Source organism: Chionomys nivalis, chromosome 7 (assembly GCF_950005125.1).
Source record: "Chionomys nivalis chromosome 7, mChiNiv1.1, whole genome shotgun sequence".
Classification (NCBI taxonomy): Eukaryota; Metazoa; Chordata; class Mammalia; order Rodentia; family Cricetidae; genus Chionomys; species Chionomys nivalis.
In genome coordinates this window covers 42,410,498-42,435,726 of record NC_080092.1, presented here as the reverse complement: position 1 = coordinate 42,435,726, position 25,229 = coordinate 42,410,498, and the positions used below count along the sequence as shown (strand labels likewise).

The window sequence follows — 25,229 nt, the reverse complement described above, 5'->3', positions numbered from 1 at the left end:
GGCCTGAGCACAGAAGGGTGGCCTCAGGCCTCGGTCCTTGTCCATCAGTCTGGGATGCCAAGCACAGGAGCACCTGAGGTTTACCTGCGGGAAGCAGCACTGGTCGTCCAGGATGCGCAGGATGCCATAGGGCTTCAGGGAGATGAGGTTGATGCAGGGCTGGTTGTCAGCAAAGGCAATCTCTCGCCAGTCCATCTGCTCTCGAATGTACTCCTCCTGTGAATAGCGTGGGTTCCACCACCTCTGCCCAGTCTAACCTATCTCTGCGTCCTGCCTTCTGTAACATGGAGCTAGAATCCTACCAGGGCAACACGGACCCTCAGGGCCTCCCTTTCCCTCTTCCTGAGTCAGAAGAGCCTGAGAAAGGTCCTGAGAGAACTCCTCTCTAGACTCAGCAACCCAGGACCTTTCCCTCCATAGCACAGGCCTCATGCATGCTGCTCCTGCTCGCTCCTGTCTCTCCATGTTTCCCGACACTCTTTGTGTCTTCAGGAAGGCCCTTGACCATCAAGGCCGGACAAGCGGGAGTGTGGGGGCTGCACACCTGTTCCTCCTGGAAGACGATCTTGTTGAACAGGTACTGAAGGTTCTCGTTGGCATAGTTGATGCATAGTTGTTCAAAGCTGTTGAAGCTCAGGTCCTGCCAGGCAGGTGGGAGGCTAGGTCTGCTTCCTCCTTGGTCAGCAACCCATCTGTTCCCATCATGGACCCTGTGTACCTTCTCCAGGTCCAAGCCCAGGATACTCCCTACTTTTCATGGCTGCAAAAAGTTGGACCCTGACCACAGACCCTGTAGGGCCCTCTGCATGCCAGATGGGGCCCATCAAAGAGCCAAAACCTCAGGGCACTAGGCCTTCTGCCTGGGTTCCAGTCCTGGATCTGCTATTTTCTGGTTGTTTGTAAAATGGGGATTTTGGCAATACCTGCCTTACATGGTTTTTGGATGGAGTGGCTTTGTAAACAGTGCCTGGGCACACAACCATGTGTTGTAGGTGTCTGTGTGGCTTTTGCCTTGCAAGTTTTACTCAGCTTTTCCCCATCATCCTCACTAAGTATGACAGTATCCCCCACAGCAACACTGGCTCCCCAAACAAGGTACCCCATGCTCCTGACCTCTACAGATAGTGTTCCTTCACCTAGGGATGCTGCTTTCTTTCAGAAAGTTATCTGTGACCCCTGACTAGCTGAGGCAAGGGTTTAAGGGCTCCCCAGTGGTAGCTATGTATCAGAGGTGTGGTCACATAAGCCCATTACACACTGTCCCCAACCAGCCTTGCCGAGTAGCTTCCTAAGAGCAAGGTCTCTCTTAGCCCTACCTCAAAGCCATAGATGTCTAGGATGGCGATGGACAATGTATCATGTTTTGGAGACACCAGAGCGTTGACCCTGGTGATGAGCCAGCCAAATAGCAGTGCATATAAGACCTTGGCAATGGCATCCCTGGAACAGAGGAGGTGAGTGGGCTCAGGGCAGAGGCACTGGAGGTCTGGGATTCAGGCAAGAAGGGGTACAATCTCACCTGGCATCTACGGCACTCTCCACAGTTAGGGGTGTGAAGATCTTCTCTCGAATTGTCTCCTGGGAAGAACATGACCTTTGAGTGATAGCTGACTGCCAAGTACCTCAGAAAAACCCTGGAGGGCTTGGGGTCTAGGAGCATGGGAAAGGCACACTGGAGATTTGGGATAATTGGTCTCAAGCTCACTGCTGGCCAAAACAGGCCAAAATGCTTTCTCTGAACCTGGCTGTTCAAGCAGGGAGGGGACTGCTGGTGTAATGGGGAGACAGGCTTAAGAAGACATCAGTCGTGGGATCAGCCTGGAAGAGGAAGGACTGATGGATGCCTTAGAGGAAGCTCTGACCCAGCCAGGATCGGAGAAGGCTTGCTGGAGGCAAGCATGCCATGTGTGCCCGTGTCCACCCTCCACTCCAGCCACACTGGCAGGACTGAAAGAATAGGAGAATCAAGGCTGGGAAAAGCCCATGTGGAGGCCTGAAGTGAGGCTCCACCTCTCCAGTTTGACTGAGAGATGACAGGGAGAAGGGGAGGGAGCTGCGGCTCCAGAGGCATAGGCCCTCATCAGGATGCAGGGTCTTCAGACTCACGGTCACTTTGAAGGTAATGGCCTTCTGCAGGCCCTCGGGGGAGACCTGAAGCAGCTCAGCCACAGCCTGGATCTCCCGGGCACTCACCACAGAGGCCACCTCCTGGGCATCAGTCTATGGAAAACACCATGGCAGTAAGCCTGAGCTAAACAGGTTGGGCTGAGTTTAGAGTTCTGATAAAAACAAGCCAGGTGGTGGTGGTGCACACATTTAATCCCAGCACTTGGGAAGCAGAGGCAAGTGGATCTCTGTGAGTTTGAGGCCAGCCTGGTCTACAAGAGCTAGTTCCAGGACAGCCAGAGCTACAGAGAAACCCTGCCTTGGAAAAACAAAACAAAACAAAAAACAGAAACAAGCTAGAATGCCAAAGAAAGTCTGGAGAAAAAAGAGGAGGAAGCTTTCCAAGGCAGGAGAAACAGATTACAGACATTCATACAGCCTGGCGTGGGGGTGTGCATCGCATGTGTGGGGTCGTAGGTTTCATCCTCAACACCAAAATATGCACAACAAAACAGATGGGCCGAAAGTACGGCGTGTACAGATAGACAGGGCACATGAGAAGATCTGGAACTGGGGAGGTGGCTCAGTGGAGGTTGCTGCACGTGTGTGAGGACCTGAGTTCAGATCCCAGCAGTGAGTAAAGGCCAGGCATGGTGCTGCTTCTCTGTGACCCCAGCACTGAAGGGACTGGTCAATTCCAGGGCTCAGTGACCAATCACAAGCTACAGACTCAGTGACATGGGTTTGCGGGGCGGGGGGGGGGGCACACATGCGTGCAGGTGCACACATCCACAGGGTGGGAGAGAGGATGGAGAAATGCTTGGCAGTTAAGAGAACTTGCTGCTCTTCCAGAGGACCTGAATTCGGCTGCCAGCATCACATCAAGCAGCTCCCAACCATCTGTAACTGCCTCTGAGAGAGACAATACCCTCTTCTGGCCTCTTTGAACGCTTGCACACACATGACACACACACATACAGAAGACAGACTTCTTGGCACATGCCTACAGTACTAGAACTTGGAAGGCTGAGGCAAGGAGAACTACATAGCAAGACCTTGTTTCAGACAAAACAAAACAAAAATCCAAACCCAACAACAACAAAATGCTAAAGTCTAGTAACAGACATACCTGGCAATTGTATATACAATAAGTACCCGATTTTCAAATCAGGATAAGGACAGTTACAAAACCATCTGGAAATTAAATAAATTGGATTCCGATCTCATACTTTACTACAATGGATTATTATTTTAAGATTTATTTTTATTTTTTAATTGTGTGTGTGTGTGTGGTGTGTGCATGCATGCATGCATACATGTTGGTGCAGATACCTACAGAGACCAGAACAAAGGTATCATATCCCAGGGAGATGAAGTTACAAAGTAGTGTGAACTGCCTGACGTGGGTGCTGGGTACCAAAATCAGTCCTTTACAAGAGTAGTAAATGTTCTTAACCACTTGAGCCATTTTTAAAATGAGCTTTTGCTGGGCGGTGGTGGTGCACGCCTTTAATCCCAGCACTCGGGAGGCAGAGGCAGGCAGATCTTTGTGATTTCGAGGCCAGCATGGGCTACAAGAGCTAGTTCCAGGACAGGCTCCAAAATCCCTGTCTTACAAAACCAACCAATCAAACAAACAAACAAACAAACAAACAAAAAACCCTCATTTTTAAATTCTTTTAAGCACAGTTTTAAAGTTTTTCAGCCCTGTGTGGTGGTGTATGCCCTTAATCTCAGCACTCACAAGATAGAGGTGGGCAGATCTCTGAATTTGTGGCCAGTCTGACCTACAAAGTGAGTTCCGAGACAGCCAGGGCTACACAGAGAAACCCTATCTCTAAAACAACAACAAAAACCACGGAACATTTATTTCTCTGCTGTGTTTTTATGTGTGGGTGCACATACTCTGGGATGTACAGAGGTCAGAGGATAATTCAGGGGCTAGTTCCCCCCTTCCCCGGTGTGAGCCCCAAAGTGCTTTTACCCATGGAGCCATCTTGCCTTTTTTTTTTTTTTTTTTTTGAGACAGAGTCTCACGAAGCCCAAGCTACCCTCAAGCTCAATGTGTATCTTGAAGATGAACTTGAACTTCTGGTCTGCCTTCCTCCCTCCACCTTCTGGTGTGCAGCACCCCCTGGATTATGAGAGGGCAGATCAAGTTCAGGACTTCTTGCCTACTACACAGCACTGCATCAATCAAACTACATCCCGAGCCTAGAGAGAGAAGTCATTCTCAAAATGACCAAAAAAATCTACAAAACCTACAATGTATAAGGAAAGATTGATAAGCTGCCTAAAAGTAATTTTAAAATAATACATGGCAATATCCCCGAAGAAAATACCAAACTCATAATAAACAAAATCATAACAGGCAAGAACTTTTCAGTCATCTAAAGATAATTATCTGGCTTTTCTAACATATATATAGAATTCTCACATATGAGAAAAGAATATGCCACGCAGGGGAAAAGGAAATTGTGTGCCTTGTGTAACCGGAGAGGAAACTCGCAGGCCTGGGTGTGGCCTTGCAGGTTGAGCACCTCTTACCTCATGCTTCTCAAAATAGACATTGCCCAGGTGTAAGATGGAGGCCAGGATGCGGAAGATACTATCCTGGTCCTCACTGCTGAAGCCGAGCACTTCCATGGCAGCCAGCAGGCGGCGGAAATCATCTGCGTCACTTTTACCAGTGATCTCACAGTTCCCACCCTGGTTGGGGGCAGAGGACGATCAGTGTCCAGTACTCAAGCTGAGGACCCTTCAGGTTCTGCTTTCCAGAGGTTCTGAGGGGACCCAGGACAGCTCCACAGACTGTGTGAGGAGGCAGAGTTTGTCTCCCACCTCCCACAGTCAGCATTAATGAAGGATGGACTATAGGCCAGCACCAAGTCAAACATTCCTCACCCGCACCTCTCTAGAGTGGTGCTTTATTGCTCCCATTTCTCAGAAGAGGAAACTGAGTCCCAGAGAAGGGGCGCTCAGTACCATCACCTTGGCTAGTTCTGTTTTAGGCTCTGAAGAAAAGATAGATCAGATGGGCTCCTCTCTCTACTGAGGCCTGAGGTTCCTGTCCTTACTGCCAGGAGCTGCGGGGTTTGGGGTATCTGGGTAGCCCTTTGTGCATGCTCACCTGGTTCAGATAGTAGTAGGTCTCAGCCTCCTGCAGGCTGAAGGCCTGCCGCAGTTGGGCTGGGAGGCCGGCCAGCAGCTCATAGAAAATATGATAATTTCTCTCGTTTTTGGCCTGCAGGGGAGGCAAGAGTGGGTGCATAAAAGAGTGGTTCCCTCAGTCACTCAGCCAGGCTCAGCTGTGCACATATAAACATGTCCATACACAGGGACCTGCAAGTTGGCTGGCATCTCTGGGGGTGAGATCTGAGAGCATCTTGGTGTGATGGTGTGCTGGCCTTATTTGGCTTGGAGAAATAGCCCACATTTTTCTCTTATGTAAACCAGCCCTGCACACCTGGAGACATGCATCTCCATGACCCAGATGTGTACACACAGGCCTTCAGATGGTTCACTTGGCCCATTTGGCTGAGGTCTTCTGAAGCCCCAATCCCATGGGACACCATGGGGACAGATCTCATAGAATCCATCTACTATCTTTTTTTTTTATATTTATTTATTTGTTATGTATACAATATTCTGTCTGTGTGTATGTCTGCAGGCCAGAAGAGAGCACCAGACCTCATTACAGATGGTTGTGAGCCACCATGTGGTTGCCGGGAATTGAACTCAGGACCTTTGGAAGAGCAGGCAATGCTCTTAACCACTGAGCCATCTCTCCAGCCCCTTCCATCTACTATCTTGAGACATAGTTCCTTAAAAGGTAATGTTTCAGGGCTGGAGAGACTGCTCAGAGAACTAACTGGCTGTTCTTCCAGACGTACTGAGTTCAATTCCCAGCAGCCAGCACATGGCAGCTCACAACCATCTGTAATGAGATCTGGTGCCCTCTTCTGGCCTGCAGGTATACATGCAGACAGAACACTGTAATGTGTCTCACAGATAGGAAGTGAAGCATTTAAGGGTGCGATGTGAAAGGATACAAGGAAATGCTCAGAATAACGTGGCTTTCTTGAGTAAGGGACATGGCAGCCTGACTTGGGGGAAGCATGACTTGGAGGAGGCAAACCTTGTATCTGCAGGCTGCTGTTGGGGTAGAAAGAAGGGATGTACACACACACACACACACACACACACACACAGAGAGAGAGAGAGAGAGAGAGAGAGAGAGAGAGAGAGAACCATAGAATAAGGTAGAGGCTTCCTTGAGCAAGGGACATGGCAGCAAGACTTGCAGTGTTGGGCCACTGTATCCTTGTGTTCCTGGGGTGAAGAACAGACTGTTGATCTTTTGGGTAGAAATGAGTCAACTAGGCTGTTGGGGTAGAAGAAGAGAGGGGACAGATCTCAAACACACACACACACACACATATCTTCACATGTATGTATATACATATTTGCTCATAATCCACAACCCCCAGCCCGAGCTGGGCTCTGGGTTTCAATACCACCCAGGCCTGTGGCCTGCCTACCTGGAACACGATCCTTGACTTCTCCAGCAGGTACTGAGAGGTTATGGCACCAGAGATCACACCCCTAGGGAAGCACAGTCAACTCTTGGGGACTGAGGTGGCCCACTTAGCCTCGGGTGCTGCTGTGGGCCACGGAAGGGTTCCACAAGGCCTCTGAGCATCTACCACGGTCCTACTCACCCTTCTAGAAAGATTTCCACAAACTTCCCAAAGCGGCTAGAGTTGTCATTCCTGACGGTTTTGGCATTACCAAAGGCCTCCAGGAGAGGTGTTGCCTCCAGGATCTGGACCAGGAAGGAAAGGTTGTAGGAGAGACGGGCACTGGGGTCAGGGTATAACCCAAACATACCAAACAGGGTCCCAGGGAACCCTCCCTTTGGAGGGGTGGCCTGAAGCAGTCTCCTTATGGAACCCTAGAGTCTCCTCTCCGTCCCTGGAAGCCCCACCCTCATGTGCGGCTCTACACCCCGTGTTCCCACTGTAGCACCCATGGTCCATACATACAGCCTGCGTACCTTTATCTTCAAGGTGTTGGTGAAGCCGGAGCAGAAACAAAATGAGAGACAACAAGAGAGGTTCATTAACAAGACCAGCCCCCTCTCCCTCCAGAGGCTGGGAGCGTTAGTCTGTGGAAACACTGGTGGTCTCTTTTAGGTCCGTGTTGCAAGTCCTGCAAGCCTCCATGACCCTTGGTCAAGGGACTGAAGTGTGGCTTCAGGATATGGCACGCAGCCAGTGTGTCTGCAGCAAGGCGCAGAAAAGCCCCATCTTTTTGTCCACACCCTACTCCTGCCATCCCTTTCCAGGCTCCTCTCTGACATTCCCTGGCTCTTACCTCTTGGGTTGGGCTCAGCACAGTTACCAAGGTGTTCTTTGGGGCTCATCCCTTCCCTGCGGCACCCACCTTATCACAGTCCTTCTCTGACCTCCAAATCCAGCTCTGTCTCATAACGTCCTGCCTCCCCTCCTTCCATCTGCCCCTCCCGCTTCTCCAGCCCCCTCCATCCAGACCCATCCCTGCCTCAGGACATCTGCACCCGCTGATCCTCACTCCTGGAAGAACCCTCATGCTTCTCCCTCCTCCTTCATGGAGCCTCCCCAGGCTTCTGTCCCTCAAGGTGCTCAGCACCTCAACAAATATATTTTCCTGGCTACTATCTGTGTCCCTATAGAAAGTCAGCCCTGTGGGTGAGAAGGTATCCGTCTCCTTGCACACTCGAGTCCCAGTCTCTGTACAGGGCTAACGGATGCACAGTAGGCTCTCAAAAATTCTCTGAATGGATAAAAACAAGGAGTTTAATCCGGGCGATGGTGGCACACGCCTTTAATCTCAGCACTCGGGAGGCAGAGGCAGGTGGATCTCTGTGAGTTTGAGACCAGCCTGGTCTACAGAGCTAGTTCCAGGACAGGCTCCAAAGCCACAGAGAAACCCTGTCTCGAAAAACAAAAAAACAAAAAACAAAACAAAAAACAACAACAACAACAAAAAAAAAAAACAAGGAGTTTAGCAAATCATGAGCAGAGTCACCCAGGGTGATCATAGCCAACTGTGACACCCACCTACAAGTACAGACTGTGTGTCAGACATTTTGCCTTGACAATTATTCTGCCCTTTTTTTTTCCAGCTCTAGGTATAGAATGTAAGACCTCACACATGCCAGGGAAATGCTTTACCACTGAGACATACCCACAGCCTTTTATTTGTTTTTCATTTTGAAACAAGATCTCAGCCGGGCGGTGGTGGCAGACGCCTTTAATCCCAGCACTTGGGAGGCAGAGGCAGGCGGATCTCTGTGAGTTCAAGACCAGCCTGGTCTACAAGAGCTAGTTCCAGGACAGGCTCCAAAACCACAGAGAAACCCTGTCTCGAAAAAAGAAAGAAAGAAACAAGATCTCACTATGTAGCCCAGAAAGGTCTTGGGTACATGAGCCAGCTCTCTCAGCCTCCTCAGTACCTGGGACAGTGGGTCTATACCACCACAGCCTAAGTTTTGTTCATGTAAGTATCTGATAGTTTGGTGCTAATATCACTGCTGTCTCGCAGACTCAGAAACTGGGATGCAGAGAGGTGCTACAGTATGCCTAGGGTCCCTGAGTGCACAGAGTGGGTCCCTAGAAGTGACTGGTGAACTTACACTAAGTATGCACAGGGCATTGTCTCTGCTTAAGCCATGTCCTCAGAAGGAAGTTTTGGGGATAGGAAGGGGCCCAATTCTCCCAGACACGACACCTGTAACATCAGGGTGCTGGCAATGCTCCTCTGCCCACACTCAGTTTGGTGCCTGCCGAGCTCCTGATAAGAGCAGCAGAGGGTGAGATTGCCGGTGGCTGCTCAGTAATCAAAGTTCAGTAGGGCATTGTTCTATACTGTCCCTCAGTTTGGGAATCCCTGGAAAATTCCAGGGTGTGTGTGGCCCCTTCTCTGCTCCTGGTACCCAGCACAAGACAGGAAATGAAGTTAGAAAACTTGGGGGGGGGTGTCTCCTAATGGGCTAGGGTGTATAAACATTTGAGGGAGAAGGGCCCTGCTGTGTGATTGGTTCTGGTGAGGATGTGACCAAAGCTATTGAACGAGACAGACTCTTCTGTAAGCTACCACATCATCATCTTGCTGACCAGAGTGTATGGTGGTGGGTCAAGGAATGCCCATTGGGTTAAGACCCGGGATTCAGCCATACCTTAAACTGACCCTAGACCTGCCCTGCCCAATGTCCTCACGGTGTGTGCCTGACTGAGAATCTCTCAGACCCAGTATTCACACATCCATTCTCACTTGTGCAACTTCTTGCCACGGAATGTAAATTTCTGCCCTGTCACCTTGGTTACTTCTCTTCCTAGGCATCAGGTTCTCAATCTGCAAGCGATCACAGACTCCCTTTCAAGGGGGCGCATGAGGCTCTCTGAGGGCATTTGGAAGACACCTGGCCCAAGGAGGAACTCGTGGAGCCCACTTCTCTCCCTGCCTACCTCACGGGCTCTCCCATACACGTAGAAGAAACTGAAAACCGCCTAGAGCAGAGCATGAGTCAGCCCTGCCAAGATGGTCACTAGTTACAGCATTACAGCCATTTGCCCACTGGGAATTCTGAGAGCCCATGGCTCTGGACACTGAGCCTTATCTTCCCTGAGCCCTGGATTCCCATCATCTCCGAGTCAACACCTGATCGGTACCTCTTCTCAGCTGTTCCTCTACATCAGTGCTGTCCATGGTCACTCTTGGTTTAGCCCTCTTCACACTGTGACTGGAACCTTCAGCCAAGTCCCTGGCTGGCTTTGCCCTGCACCTAAATGCATCCTTATATACCGAGTGCCACAGTCACGGGCACCTGGACCCTCTGATCCTGACTCCATATGGCCATTCTGATGTCCTATGGGCACCCTAGATCAGTTTGCTCCTTTGCACAAGATCTTTCCTTGGCCTCCTCACTCTTTTGAGACTTGCCCTGGGGCCTCGTTGTGCTTATAGTGATACTCCCCAGCTCTCTCTTTCTGCCCTTGCCCCTCCTTTTTTTCTCCCCACAAAAACTAATACCTACTCTTTCCAGTAGACATAATTTACTTTTTTTTTTTTTTCAAGACAGGGTTTCTCTGTGGTTTTTTGGAGCCTGTCCTGGAACTAGCTCTTGTAGACCAGGCTGGTCTTGAACTCACAGAGATCCGCCTGCCTCTGCCTCCCAAGTGCTGGGATTAAAGGCGTGCACCACCACCGCCCGGCGACATAATTTACTTAACAGTTACTTATATTTTCCTCTTCTCTACCTCCTGCCCTGGAACGCAACTCCTGCACAGTTGTAAACATTGTCTTAAGATTCTCTGTTCTTTGTTGAGCCCAGAAGACAGTAAGGCCTCAGGAAACCTTTACTGAGGGAATGGATGAGCTTCCAAGATTGGTGTTGGGTTGCAGGATTTAGTGTGCTCATGTCTGCTCAGCAAGCCTGAAGTCTGCTACGGCCTCTGCCTCATGCTATAGCATCTGGGTATGAGACTAGGTGGTCCTGGCCATAACCAAAAGACATGGTCAGGCTGGAGACACTAGACAGTAAGAATGACTTCCCTGCCTATTCCCTGGAGCTTCCCTGGGGAAGATAGAAGACAGAGAAGCCCTGCATTGAGTCACCCCTGCTGGCCAATTTGGAATTCAGTCTCTCTCCATCAAGGGCACATTCAAGAACCTGGTATTGCTGGGCCTGGGATCCGAAGCAGACAGCAGACAGGGAGCCACATGATAGCTTGATAATAGTTCTTACCTGCTGCATGACGTCCCGTCTCTGGTTCATGGCAGCCAGGCAGCGCAGAATCAGCTTTGTGGCCTCAGTCTTTCCGGAGCCACTCTCCCCACTGACCGAATACAGGGCCAGAGTGTCAGTTCTCTTTGCCTCTCCACGTCCACTTCCACCCATGAGCCACGTGGTGGCCCAGAGGTACCCAGGGCCCTTCCTATGGCTCACAGTAGGCTCTCATCTCATTATCTAGAGGTCTGGATGCAAACCCGCTACCCAAGGTGCCTTGATCTGTTCCCCCTACACACACCTGAGCACGGCTTGGCTCACCTGATGATGACACACTGGTTTTGTTTGGCATCAAGCATTTTGGCGAAGGCGAGATTAGCAATTGCAAAGAGGTGCCTGGTGAGACAGGGCACAAGATACTACTGTCTCCAACAATCACTTTCCACAGTCCCAAGACTACCAGGGGTTGGGGGATAGGTATCTCTCTGCTTAGTCAAGCAGCCAGCGCTGCCCACCTCTCACCCCCAAGTGAGAGCTATAGTGGTGGCCTCTAGAGGAGACCATGTCCTGCCTGGGGAGAGATTGCACTGAGTTGTGGGTTGCCGACTCCCACTGACCCCAATTCATGGCTGGAAGGCATCCAGGGGCTCCCCAAGCTCAGAGATGGCAACCCCTCCACACCCCACAGATACTCACGGGGGATTCTCTCCTAGGGCACGCCCGCTGTACTGCTGCACCTGCTCTGGCCCGTAAATCGAGAACATTTGGTATGGGTTCACTGACACCAGAATGCTGCCGATATAGGTCTGTTGGTAAACCGGGACCTTAGCACCATGGTTGCCATGGCCACCTGTGGCTCCCTCTTCCTGCTTCGGGACATATGTTCCAATGGGCCACACGTTTGCCTGCTGGGCCTCATCCTATCATCGCTCCACAGCCCAAGAGGACCAGTGCTCTAGCGGAGTCCTAGGCTCCGCACAGGCTGAAGTTGTGAATGTGAAGTGAACCAGTCTCCGTGGCCTTAGTCAGGCCAAGATGGCATGTGATCTCTGCCCACCTTACTCATTCACGGTCAGGCCCAGGTTGCAGGCAGTTCTGCCCCATGACAAGGTCAACCTCCACTGTCTAGAGCAGAGAAGCAGGGAGCACGTGTATCCTGAAGTCAACAAAACCCTTACAGGTATACATGACTCAGAAGTGGCTCCAGGCCTCAGGCCTCAGGCCCTTTGTCCCACAGCTCTGGGGTCCCAGGTTCCCTTCCACCCTTCTGGCCACCTCCAGTCTGGAATCCAAGCATGTCCTTGGGCTGGCCAGCCCCAGACTTACATAGATGAGGTTTCGTTCAAATCTGGTCTTTAGGTTGGACAGCACAGTGGTCTCTTGGAGGTCTCTGGAAGGACATGAGGTACTGTGAGGGTCCCACTTCTGGCACAGGCTCCACCACACTTGGCACCATGTCCTTGTCAGGTATGTTTGAGATTAAGCCCCTTTCTGCCACTGACCAGCTATGAGACTTGGGCAAGATAGCTCATCTTGTCATGCCTCAGTTTCTTCATCTGTCCAATGAGGTGGCAAACATCATACCCACTTGGTGGGACCCTGGCTGAATTGTTCTGGTTGGAGAGCTTTAGGGATTGACAACATTTGCCAGAATTTTCCCAGCAACTGCCCATACCTATCTTGTGGAAGAGAAACTGAGGCACACGGTGGGGAAATGATATGGCTGCCTAGTTGGTAAACGGTACGGCTGGGATCTGAACCGAGGACCATCTAACTCACAGAGCTCTGACTTGCACACATTTGACTTTTGTGCTACTTCATGACGCTATCTGCAAATGGGGAAACTGAGGCTCTGGAGGTGTCCATAGGGGTAGACAGCCCAGCACTGACGCCAAGAGTAGGAATCTGACTAGGACTCCTCCCTCACCCCAGCCACTTACTCCAGCTGTGTCATGTCCTCCACGCCATCTTCCCTGTGCTGCTCACAGGACCGCACAGAAGGCAGGTTGCGTATGGAGTGCATCTATGAGAGACGGGGACAAGCTGGAGGCCTGGGCAGACCCTGGCTTGGATATACCGGGCACCTGATCCCATGGTCTGAGAGGAACTCAGGCTGAGATCCTGGGGGTCTTCCAGACTCTTTGTCTCAGAGTGCAGTGGCCCCTAAAGATTGTGTACAACCCTTACACACAGGGCCGTGAGTCTGTGTGTAAAGTCTCTGGAGGGCATGCCTATGCGGCACGGGTGTCCTGCTCAGGGAATGACCACACACAGATACATCCACAACCACAACACAAGTGTCTCTCCCCTCCCCCCTCTGTCCTCTCAGTGTCCCTACCCTGCTCCCCACAGATTCCCCTGTGTTGGCTTGCGTCACAGCTTGATGTCACGACACATGAGGCCTTGGGAAAGACAAAGATGGAGGTTGTCCCAGGATGGAACCGTCTCCTGCCCAGGGTAAGTGTGTAAATACTGCATGTGGACCTTCTGGAGTGGCGCTGCAGTTCTTGCAGCTCCCGTGCATTTCTGCAGTCTTCCAGCATGCTGTGGCTATTCACAGGCCCACGTGTTTGATTTGAGGCACACTCTCATAGAGGTATTCTCAGCATCCACTCGGATGCACCTGTGGGCAGCAGCTAGGGTCCTTGACCTTGAGGATCTTGAGAGTGGGAGTCCTGATGTCAGCTTGGGGCTGAAGGATCTCCACAGTGCCCATCCATATGTCCACATGTATGCACACACTCAAAGGGTGGGCTGAGAGCCCACATCTCCACAGATGCCATGTCTGCTCAGACTTGGCACCCACCACCTCTCCTTGCTTGTCCCTGGTATTCACTCATCCACATTCAGGCACGTGGACCTGCAAGGTTCTGTGTCTCTGCGAGTATCCACATATGCAACCTTGACCCTTTCCCATTCCAGCTGCACCCTCCCTAGGCAAGGAAAGCAGATACGGGAGGGCCTGCATGCTGCTGGCCCTCACTCTGCTGTTAAGTAGGGCGCTACAAGTATCAACCCTCCCGCCCTGGCCTCCAGCCCACCCATCTGCTCACGTGCTTGCCAGCGGCCACAGACCCTGAATAATTCAGCCACTCACGTATTCCAGAGTGAGGAGGGCCCAGGCATCCTTGCCCCTCACCCCTGGGCACCCTGTGCCCCGCTCCCGCAATGCTGCAGCCCACACAGCACGGGGCACCCGTCGTCGGGGCCAGGGTCCCCCTAGCAGCCAGGCTGCCCCGGTGGCCATGGTTAGGCCAGCTTGCTGCCTGCCTGTGGGCACGTCTGCAGAGGTTAAGAAGTACCGCCTATCACTTCTTGCCCCACCCTTCCTGGGTGTCCCCAGGGAGGCTTGAGTGATCACCTACCTCCTCCAAAGGCCACCTAGCATCCAGATCACCTTCCACCATGTATGTGGCAGCCAGTCATGAACTGGGGCTCCCTGGGACAGGCTGCCTGCCTATACCCCACAGACTCCTGGCTTCTGGGACATAGTTTCCTACTCTGCGATGGGACAATCAGAAAATAGGATCCTGTGCCTCTACCCTCATCTAGTCCTTTCACCCAGGACCTGCCTATGCTGGGCACTCCTTTGTCCAACCCCCAGATGCCCTGCAAGGTCCAGGCAGTTCTCCCCACCTTCAGAAGGGAGACACAGGTCCATTAGGCAGTCACTTGCCAGCGCTGCCCACAACTCCTCAGGCTACCTCCCGTCCTGGTTCCTAGCCAGAACTCCCAATCCCACCCTCACTGACTTGTGCCTCCATACCTTGTTCTGCCAGCTTTGAAGGCCAGTCTTTTTCCAGGGGCCACTGTGGGACAGGAAGTCACCTCTAAGGCCCAGAAAGTGGGATTGAAAAGAGTGGGTTTGAACTCGTGGCCAGGGACAGCGAGCATCTGTTGGTGACCAGAGGTGGGACCAGCGTAGACTACAGGCTTTGGGTGCTGGGCCATGCTCTGGGTCTAGGTCTGGATGCTCTGGAGGCTGCAGAGGAGCAGACCCTTTTCGTTGGAAGGAGTTCAGCCCTCGCACTTGAGGCATGACGACAGCGAACCGCCCAGGCTCAGCCTGGGGCTTCTCACCTGCCTTGAGCAAGGGTCCTGGGGCTCTGGTGGGGGCCAAGGGAGCAGGGGTTCTGGACAGCGTCTTCCAGCGGCGCCATAATGGCCACGTAGCCCTTGCCTGCTTATGTGTGACCAGTGGGTATGAGCGGCTAAGGTGTAAATCCTTCCTCTCTGAGCAAACATTTTTGATGGGAGGTGTTGGGTTCAGGGTCTCAGGCTCAGCTGGTGGCTGAGGATCCCCTGGGGTGATGGTTTCTTCAGGATCCTCTAAGATTGGGCTGGCTGATTCCGTGAGTTGCCCAGGCCCAGGATCATGGTGTTGGCCCTGGAAGATACCAGTTAAATTGGAGGCTTGGTTCTCAGGCTGTGGTTCACATGCAGGGCTCATGTGCTCATGCAAGGTTTCCGGCACAGGAGAAGCCCTGGAGAAGCCTCTAAGACTGCCTACACCTTCTGGCCATGGAGAAGGTGGGCGCTGTGTAGAAGGCATGTCTACATCCCAGCTAGGAGCTAATGGGGGCACTGTCCAGGGTGTCTCTGAGTCCTCTGGTTCATGCTGGTTCTCTTGGTGCTCCAAAGACCCTGTGGCCCAGGGTACAGCACTGGGTGGCGGGTGGTAAGGTCTGTGTACCCATGGCTTCACAACTCGGGTAGGTGGCTCGCTGAGGCGCCGCCAGGTCCGCGGAAGGCGTGAGGGCAGGTTGAGGGATCGGTGCCGGGGGCCGTGGTTCATGAGTGGGGGAGGTGAAGGTGGTCGGGGAGAACCTAGGACTGGTGAGCAGGGTGGGCGTAGGCGCCCAGAAGCTCGGTGCAGCGAGAAGTTCTCCCGAAGTGACTGTGGCCTTCGTGGAGGGGGTGGGAAGGGTGGCCGGAAGGGGCCCCTTCGGAGGGATAACTGAGGAGACAAGGGCCCCAAAGGTGAGTGGTAGCCCTGGCCTGGCAGGCTCCTCAAAGAGGGTTGGGGTGAGGGCAAATTGGGCCTTCTCCTTGACCCTATAAGGGAAGACCTGGGGAAGCCAAAAGCTGCCCCTCGACTGCGGGAAGCTCGGAAAGAGGGCCGGGGTACAGGAAAGGCCAGAAGGTCAGGGGCACCCTCTGGGCTTAAAGGAGGGGGCTCAGCAAAGCCCCACCAGTTTGCCTGGGGTGTAAAGGGCACATGAGCTGGGGCAGCCCAGGGTGGTGGATGCTGGCGGAGGGAGCCATAGGGTGAGCTGTAGGGGGAAGCTAGCCTTGGACGCCTAGACAGGGTTGGAGAGAAGGGTGGAGCAGGTGGTGGACCAGGGCTCGGAGATGGCCCAGGCACTGGAGGGGAGATGAGGGCACTCCAATGGGTGAGGTTCCGCGGCGTGGGCCTGGGTGAGGGTGGGCCGTGGGAGTTGTTGTTGTTTCGAGCTTGAGGCTGACTCCGTCTCAGCACAATGGGTGTGTTGGGCCGATCAGGGTCCATGCCTGCCAGCTTGTAGCCGAAGCGTTTGTAGGCTGCCTCTCTGACTGCGGGCCGCCCCCCTCGGGCCTTCTGGCTGCCCCTGAGCCGTGGGATGGGCTTCTTCTCTGACAGTGTCTTTTTGAGGAATCGTGCCAGTGAGGTGGCTGGGCGTGGTGTTGGATGGCCAAACTCAGGGGCAAAGCCTAGGCCTTGGCGGGCACGGAAGGCTGACAGGGCACGCTGCAGGTTTCGCTGGCGGGGCGTGAGGAAGCTCCAGTAAGGGTGGGTGTAGGGAATCGTGGGCACTGGAGGCATCTCCTCCTCTTCTTCCTCCCCCTCTGCATCCCCTAAAGGCAAAGGGATGTCTAGAGAGGGTGGCAGGGGCACTTCGAGCTTCTCCTTTCCAAACAGCTTCACTTGAGGGCGGGGGAAGAGGCGGAACTTCCGGATGAGGGACAGCTTGGATCTGGCTGGCTTATCCATTCCTTGCTGCTCAAAGAAGGCGGAGCTGGGAAGGCGGAAGGAGGTGCTCTGCCGTTCTCCACCTACTTCTTCAGGCTCCTCCAGCTCTGCAATGTCATCCATAGGGTGGGCATATGGGTTGTGGGGCGACAATATGGGTGGTGGCACCCAGGGGTACATAAGAGCTGGCTCTTCTGGATATACATAGGGCGCCCCAGGAGGGTATATGGCCTCAGCCCCACCACCATAGACGCCTTCAGCATAGGGAACCCCATAGGGATCAAAGTAGGGTATGTCATAAGGCGTGTCATATGGAAAGTCATAGGGTGGATATATCATGTGGGGAGGCGCATAGGGATCCAGGTAGTAGCTGTACGGGTAACCGCCATCAAAGCTGTCATGGTAGCTGTAAGGAGATGAATACCCTGATGGGGGCGCATATGGGGGCTCAAAATCATCATAGCCATAGCCATATCCATAGCTGGGGTAGAGGGTGTCACCATAGTAGTCGGGATGATAGTAGTTGTACTGATCTCCGGGCGGGTACCCGTAGTCGTCATAGGGCGGCCAGGCTGGGCTATATGCACCGAATCCAGACAAGTAGGGCTCCTGTTCCTCGTAGTGGTGTAGCGACTGCTGGTCGTAGTAGTCGTCGCCCTCACGGTGGTAGTCATAATATTCACCCAGGTCCTGGAAGCCCTCGAGCCCATACAATGACTTGCGGGAGCCTGCATGCCGGAATGGGGCTTCGTCCTCAAAGGGCAGGAAGCCCACAGGCTCCCCGGAGGAGTAGATGCTGTGGCTGCGGGGGAACCTGCGGAGCCGGCCTCCATGCCGCAGGATCTCAGCACCGGACGGGAAGGGCAGCTTACGCGAGCCCACTCGAGAGCTTGAGCGCTGGAGCCAGGCGTCCAGTGTGGCCTGCTCACTGCCTGACTCCTCGGCCTTCTTGAGGAGGAACTTCTTGGTCAGCCAATTAATAGCTGTGGACGCCTTGCTGAGCGACTGAGCACGAGGCTTCAGACGGCCATAGCCGCGCCGTCCGGGGAAGCGGATCACCATGAACGAGGGCTTCTTTCCCTTCATCGCCCGCTTCTTCTTGCCCACACGCATCTGTGTCATGAGCTTGGATGTGGACTTGAGGACAGTACGGGCCTTCTTCTTGCGTTTGGTCTTCTGCGGGCCAGTGTGGAGGCCCCAGAAGAAGGCCGATGCACTCCGGAACTGACCCTTTTTGGAGATCTTGGGTGTGCGGTCTCGGAAGCCCATGAACAGCCGAGATGTGCCCTTCAGGCTCCGTTTGGGTTTCTCCGGCTCTGGGGCCTTCTTGCCCTTCTTTCCTTTCTTAGCTTTCTTCTCTTCATCTTCCTCTTTCGCCATGATGGCTGTTGTGTCTGATGGGCTTGGGGTAGGTGTCACAAATTCAGGAACTTGGAGGCACTGCTTGGAGACCCGCTAGGTCTTCTTACTTGTGACTGGACCTGAGTCTCCTCAGCGTCTGAGCAGCTGGGACTGGCTGAGTGGCATGGAGAGGGAGGATCCATAATTCATCCTCTAGACTAGCCTTGGGTTTCACTTTTGAGGGGAGGTGGAAAGTGCCTGGGTGTTGTTTTCTAGTGGGGGTAGACTGGGAGGCCTGTGCTGGGGCCTGACTTTACAGTCACCATGACAACAACTTGCTGATTCTGTCCAAGCCCTCATGTGTCCTAGCTGGCTAAGCTCCAAAGAGAATGGCCGTTTAACAGAGGGGACATTAATCTCCAGAGGGGACATTATTTGCCCTAGAGCCCCTGCATGGGGTCAAAGTGGAGAGAGGTCTCCTGAGGCCAGGAGAGGATACTCACAACTCACCACATCACTTTGGAGGGGAACTGGAAGTGAGGGGCAGGTGTCCAGGGCTGTGGCTGGTGTAATGGGAGCTGGCCAACTCCAGGGAGCTGAATAATGCATGGTGGGGGGAGGGCCTGACTGCAGCCTTGTAAAACAGAGCGTGGGGGAGCATCTCTGCAGGTCATGGGGAGGGGCAGGGCACTGAGGAACAAACATGAAGCATGGCCCAGCTCTCCAACACTGCCATCAACTATGTAGCCTCGGGAAAGCCCCTTGCCCTCTCTGGTGTGACTTCCTTTTCTGTAGAATGTGAGTGACAGGTTATGCCCTGCTTCTGTCACCAGGAAGAAATAAAGACCTAATGGTACTGCTGGGTGGTTTAAGAGGCAGGAGGTGCCTCTTGGTGGTTCCTTATCACTGAGATCCCTACTATCAGTGATGTGGATCAGGAGGTTCATTTCTGCCCTGGATCTGACCCACAGGGATTCATAAAGTCTGGAGGAGGAGGAAGGAGAGGACGAGGAGGACATGGAGAGTGAATGTCGGGTAGCTAGTTAGACTCAGGAGGCTTGGGGACCGTGAGAATGGAATCCCCCTCCCCCCCCCACACACACCAGTTTTGAACCCTATGTCCTATTTCCCTGAGTAATTTTTAGGAGGTACAATATCACAATTGTCCTTATTAGAACTTAAGACGCTATGTAAATGGAGGGCGGAGGCGTCACAACTCCCCTTCTTAGGAGTTAAAGCACCGTATGAAAGAGAGGTACGATAGTCAGCCTTTGTTGGGGCCCACTGAGGGAAAGCTATTTCTCCCTGATAAAACATGACTAGTGCTGGGCATGGTGGTAGGTCATGTATGTAATTCTGGCCATCCTGGAACTCTCTATGTAGACCAGACTGACCTTGAACTCACTGCAATTCTCCTGCCTCTGGCTGCTGAGTGCTGGGATGATTTACTTACTTTTGAGACAAACTTTCTAGCCTAGACTTTGAATTCCCTATGCAGCCCTGAACTTCTGATTCTTTTGCGTCCACTTCCAACCGAGTTACATTTCGAGTGCCTAGATTTAAAATATTTATTTATTTATTGACTTAGTTTTTTTGAGGCAAGGCCTCTCTAGGGTAGCCAAAAACACAAAGATCCACCCACCTCTGACTCCTGAATGCTGGACTTAAAGGTGTGTGCCAGCATGCCCTGCCCAAAACTTTAATTCTTTTTTAAAAATTTTACTGTTAAGCCGGGCGGTGGTGGCGCACGCCTTTAATCCCAGCACTTGGGAGGCAGAGGCAGGCGGATCTCTGTGAGTTCGAGACCAGCCTGGTCTACAAGAGCTAGTTCCAGGACAGGCTCCAAAACCACAGAGAAACCCTGTCTCGAAAAACCAAAAAAAAAAAAAAAAAAAAAAAAAAAAAAAAAAAATTTTACTGTTAGGGAGTTGGAGAGATGGCTCAGAAGTTAAGAGCATTTGTTACGCTTGCAGAGGATCCCAGGTTCTCAGCACCCACAAGGCCACTCAATCATCCTTAGCTGCAGTTTCAGGGGATCCAACCCCTCTCCTAACCACAGCGGGCACCAGGGACTCATGTGGTATACACATACATGCAGGCAAAATAGCCACACACATAAAATAAAATAGCATTATTTATGATCAAAAGAGTTATATCTGTGACTTGGGTACAGTCTGGTTCCTTGAGAGACTGTCATTGTGTGTAAAGTCCTGAGCTGTGGCCCCGTCACTGCATAGAATCAGGGATGTTACATGGGTAGTCTCAGTGAGATGTGGCAGGAGAGCAGAGAAGAGGGGAAACCTAGCATATTAAAGAAACCAAGGTTCAGCTCATCAGGGGAACTGAGTTCTTCGTACACAAGTCGGGCAACTCACAACGACTTGTAACTCAAGTTCTAGGGAGCCGGATGTCCAATCCTGGCCCCTTTAGATACATGCATGCTTACACACAGACACATAAAAAAATTAAATTTTTTTTGAGTCAGAGTCTCACTGTGTAGTCCTGGTTAGCCTGAACTTGCTATGTAGACCAGGCTGGCCTTGAACTACAGTAATCCACCTGCCTCTGCAACAGCAACAGAAAATAAACCTCAGCAACAATAACAAACCAGGCTGAAAATTCCTTACTGTCAAGATTGCACATGCACGGAAACAGTCATGCACCACACAGAGGCCTTAGGGGCAGCATGCCATCGAGTTTTAACCTTCCTGGTCCTGGCCCACTTCCTCTCTTGGGAGTGCTTTCTTTCCTATTAAACTGTCTCTTCACCCATTATAATTCATGTGTCCCGGTCCAATTTGTTAATTTTTCATATGTCTGTGTGATGTGGTGGGGTGGGGAATGGGGACTGAAGAGATGGTGGTTAAGGACTTACTACTGCCCTATCAGAGCACGGCAGTTCAGATCCCAGAATACACATCAGGCAGCTCACAAACACTGTTAACTCCAGCTGCAAGGGAGCCGATGCTCCTCCCTCCTTTCTGGCCTTCATGGGCTCCCCCTGACTATGAGATGAAGTTTAAAAATTGTTGGGTGTTAGCTGGGCGATGGTGGCGCACGCCTTTAATCCCAGCACTCGGGAGGCAGAGGCAGGCGGATCTCTGTGAGTTCGAGACCAGCCTGGTCTACAGAGCTAGTTCCAGGACAGGTTCCAAAGCTACAGAGAAACCCTGTCTCGAAAAACCAAAAAAAAAAAAAAAAAAAAAAAAATTAAAATTGTTGGGTGTTGTGTGAATGCCTTTAGTCTCACCACTTGGAAGGCAGAGGCAGCAGGATCTCTGTGAGTTTCAGGCCAGGATGGTCTACAGAGAGAGTCCCAGAACAGCCAGGGGTTCAGACCCTGTTTCAAAATAAACTGTGTATGTGTGGACACGTCATAGCATGTCATAGCATGTGTGTGGAAGTTGAGAGTAGTGGGGCCGATTCCCCCCTTCCACGTTTATGTGGGTTCCAGGTCACTGGGCCGTTTTGATGGGTACTCTCTGCCATGTTTCTTATCCCAGGACACAGAACCTGGACTATCAGTGGATGCCCACCGGGCCCTGGCACTCACCTATGGCAGTTGGTGAGGCACCAGCCAGAAGGTAAGATTTATCTTTCTTTCCACCTCCCTTCTTTTTTCCCTCCCATGGTTTTTCTTTCTGATATAGGGTCTCATGTAGCCCAGGCTGGCCTCGAATTATATAACCGAGGATGACTTTGAACTTCTGATCCTCTTCTACCTCTCAGGCGATAGGAGCACAGGCAAATGTGGCCCCGCACCCAGCTCTTGTGTGGTGCTGGGGATCGAACTTGACTTCAGTGGAGTCATGCCCCCACCCAAGGCTTATGGTTTTAGCTCTACTTTTAAAGATTTACATATTGGGGGTCGGAGAGATGGCTCAGAGGTTAAGAGCAATGCCTGCTCTTCCAAAGGTCCTGAGTTCAATTCCCAGCAACCACATGGTGGCTCACAACCATCTGTAATGGGGTCTGGTGCCCCCTTCTGGCCTGCAGGCATACACACAGACAGAATATTGCATACATAATAAATAAATATTTTTTTAAAAAAAAGATTTACTTATTTACTTTAATTTTATATGTGTGGGTGTTTTATATGTGTGTATGCACACTATGTGGGTGTCTGGTGTCTACTGTAGAGGCCAGAAGAGGGCATTAGATCCCCTGGAACTAGAATTACAGACAGTTGTGAGCTGCCATGTAGATTCAGAGAATTGAACTCAGGTCCTCTGAAAGAGCAGCCAGTGCTCTTTACTGCAAAACCATCTATTCATCCTGTTCCTAATTTTTAAAAACTTGCGTACTGGGGTGACCGAAGGGGGAGTCACATCCCACCAGACACATGATAAAGTGTGGCTGGAGCTGTGGCAAGAGCATTAATGGCACCGGATGCAAACTGTTTCTCTTTTCCTTTCCTTGTCATCTTTCTTTTTCTTTTTAAAGATTCTTTTTATATGTATAAATGTTTTGTCATCATACCATGGTCATGCCAGGGAGGACAGAAGAGGGCAGCAGGTCCTCTGGAATTAGAGTTACAGATGGTTGTGAGCTACCATGGGGGTTCTGGGGATTGAACCTGGGTCCTCTGTAAAAATAAGTATTCTACACTCCCGAGTCATTTTTCCAGCCCCCCTTCTGCGTCGTATCATGTGCCACAGTATGTGTGTATCATCTTGGCAAACTTGCTTTCTGTTCCTTTCCTTACTGGGGGACATGGCCAAGGATCAGAATAAGTTTGCTTCTAAAGAAAAGCAGGCTGACCAAAGTCAAAACAAACAAACAAACAAACAAAAAAACCCCAAGGTCAGGCATGGTGGCACTTGCTTTTAATTCCACCATTTGGCACTTGGGAAGAAGAGGCAGGGAAATCTCCATGAGTTGGAGGTCAGTCTGGTCTATATAGCTAATTAATTCTAGGACAGCCAAGGCCACATAGAAAGACAAAACAAACAAACAAAGAAAAACCCGAACGAAGGTTGTCTGAACTGTACCCTCTCCTGCTGTTCCTCTTCAAGTGCTGAACAAGCGTCTGCTTTGATCTGCTTTCACTAAAGTTTCTGGTGCTTTCTTTGAAATACAGCTATAGTGTTAAGAAAATATTTTCTTCTAAAGATAAGACAAAAAGAGATCATTAAGTAACTCTGCGGAAGAAGCAGAAAAATTCTAAGAGTGGAGATGGAAGACACCAAGAAAACAGTGTCTTCTGGAGAGAGCAGGAGTGACGTACATTTGACCTCACAGAGACCGGGGCCGCATGCACAGCTCCAAGCCAGATGGGGTCCCAGCACTGGGAGGGAAAGTGGACATGACCTCCTATCTCTAACCAAGCCGCTATTTGCAATTGACAACCACTTGCAAAGGAAACATTGGTTTTCTCCAATGGAGTCTCACTGAGAAGATGAAGCATATTTAGGGACCCGCCCCACACCCAGAGGTAGATGGGACACAAAATGAACTCAATAGTGCTTTTGGAGAGTTTTTTCTCATTTTGCTCTGTCTGGGTTTTTTTGTTTTTAATCTTACTGGTATTTTGCTTGCATATTATGGTATGTGCTTTTGTATGTCTGTGTTTCCTGTGCTCTTCTTTTTAATTCTTTTGTTTCCTGAAGGTGAGTGGAGAGGTGGGAGGAGGTGGGGAAGGGAACCTGATCAGATATATTCTATGAAAAAATAATTTTCAATAACAAGAAGAATAAAATGGAAACCATTAAATAAATAAAAAGATATAAAAAATTATTGGCCGTCTTTAATCCCAGCACTTGAGAAGCAGAGGCAGGGGAATCTGTGAGTTTGATGCCAACCTAATCTACATAGCAAGCTCCAGGACAGTCAGATGAAAGAGAAGGCATTTTCTTAAGACAAAATAAAACTCTCCAAAATGTTAATTTTTGTTTCTAATATTGGGACTCCATTCTCTGCCTAATTAGTGAACCAGGGTCCTTTACTAAATGAACTTGTGTAGTAGCTAGTGTTAGTGGGAATGTTAGTTAGTCAAAGGAGCTATTGTCTCTGCCTTGAGAACTGCTCTACCCATAGCCCAGAAACAAGGCATAACATTGGGAGTCCTCACCTAAGTCAGAGGACATTGCTAGACCCATAGCTTCCTTCTCCAGGTGTCCTGTGCAGCTGTCTGGGATACTAGAAACTACACTGCCTATGGTGATGATGGCGAACAGCAGGATTTTACTCAAATGTCATGGTCCTTGCTTTCCTGGGCTCTTGTCTTTTCTGGGGTCACTGGTTGGCAGAATTTTGTTATTTGTGTTTAGACCTAGTTTTCTTTTCTTTTTCTTATTTTGGAGCTGACGTGGAACTCACTCTGTAGAGCAGACTGGTCTTGAGCTCACAGATATCTGAGTGTTGGGATTAAAGGTGTATATGTGCCCCCACTGCCTGGTTAGACTAGTTTTCTTAACCTTCTTGTAGAATGTGTTATCTAGTATACAAGTTCCAGACTAAACTCCTTGTGATACAGGGATTCCAGCCAATTTCTACTATAGGGACCCAAAGCTTCCCTACAGCTGGACTCTCAGGGTCCTTCAGGCAGGGACTGTACCCCTCATCAGCATGCAGGACCTATAGAAACAGGCTGGGGAGACGATTCAGCAGCACTAGTTTCATCAGAGAACCTGGATTTACTACCCAGCACCCACGTGGGTGCTCACAACCATTTGTAACTCCAATCCCAGGCCCTCTGACACCCTCTTCTAACCTCTGCAGGCACCAGAAATGCACATACGTATACACAGGCAAAACATTCATGTACATAAATTCACACACACACACACACACACACACACACACACACACACACACACACCATTATCCTTCAGCACTGCCCAAAAGACTTCTAGGACCATGGCTCCCAGGAGATGGTTATAGCAGGAAAATAGGGCAAAGCATGAAGTAAAAGAAAAAAAATCCACATTAAGACACCAGCCTTGAAACACTCCCTGTCAAGGACAACCTGTATCACAAGTGCAGTGAGCATACCTTACAAAGGACCTATAGGTCCCAGTCTGTGGGGCGCAGGCTCCACTGAGCTGCTGACCCCTCCACCCA

At 51.2% G+C, this 25,229-nt stretch overlaps 1 protein-coding gene across 1 annotated transcript in view; it reads right to left on the bottom strand.

Moving 5' to 3' along the window:
• The window catches only part of Myo15a (myosin XVA), a 55,651-nt gene extending 37,445 nt beyond the window's left edge, over window positions 1-18,206 (bottom strand). Inside the window, exons 1-16 of the mRNA XM_057774662.1 lie at window positions 14,643-18,206; window positions 12,817-12,899; window positions 12,203-12,266; window positions 11,573-11,682; window positions 11,198-11,272; window positions 10,895-10,985; window positions 7,163-7,168; window positions 6,828-6,931; window positions 6,648-6,711; window positions 5,237-5,350; window positions 4,654-4,815; window positions 2,107-2,220; window positions 1,520-1,578; window positions 1,317-1,440; window positions 545-640; window positions 85-216 (exon numbers count right to left, since the gene is read on the bottom strand). Coding sequence (XP_057630645.1) covers window positions 85-216; window positions 545-640; window positions 1,317-1,440; window positions 1,520-1,578; window positions 2,107-2,220; window positions 4,654-4,815; window positions 5,237-5,350; window positions 6,648-6,711; window positions 6,828-6,931; window positions 7,163-7,168; window positions 10,895-10,985; window positions 11,198-11,272; window positions 11,573-11,682; window positions 12,203-12,266; window positions 12,817-12,899; window positions 14,643-18,206 — 4,962 coding nt within the window. The remainder of the gene's footprint in view (window positions 1-84; window positions 217-544; window positions 641-1,316; window positions 1,441-1,519; window positions 1,579-2,106; window positions 2,221-4,653; window positions 4,816-5,236; window positions 5,351-6,647; window positions 6,712-6,827; window positions 6,932-7,162; window positions 7,169-10,894; window positions 10,986-11,197; window positions 11,273-11,572; window positions 11,683-12,202; window positions 12,267-12,816; window positions 12,900-14,642) is intronic.
• Window positions 18,207-25,229: the final 7,023 nt, after the last annotated feature.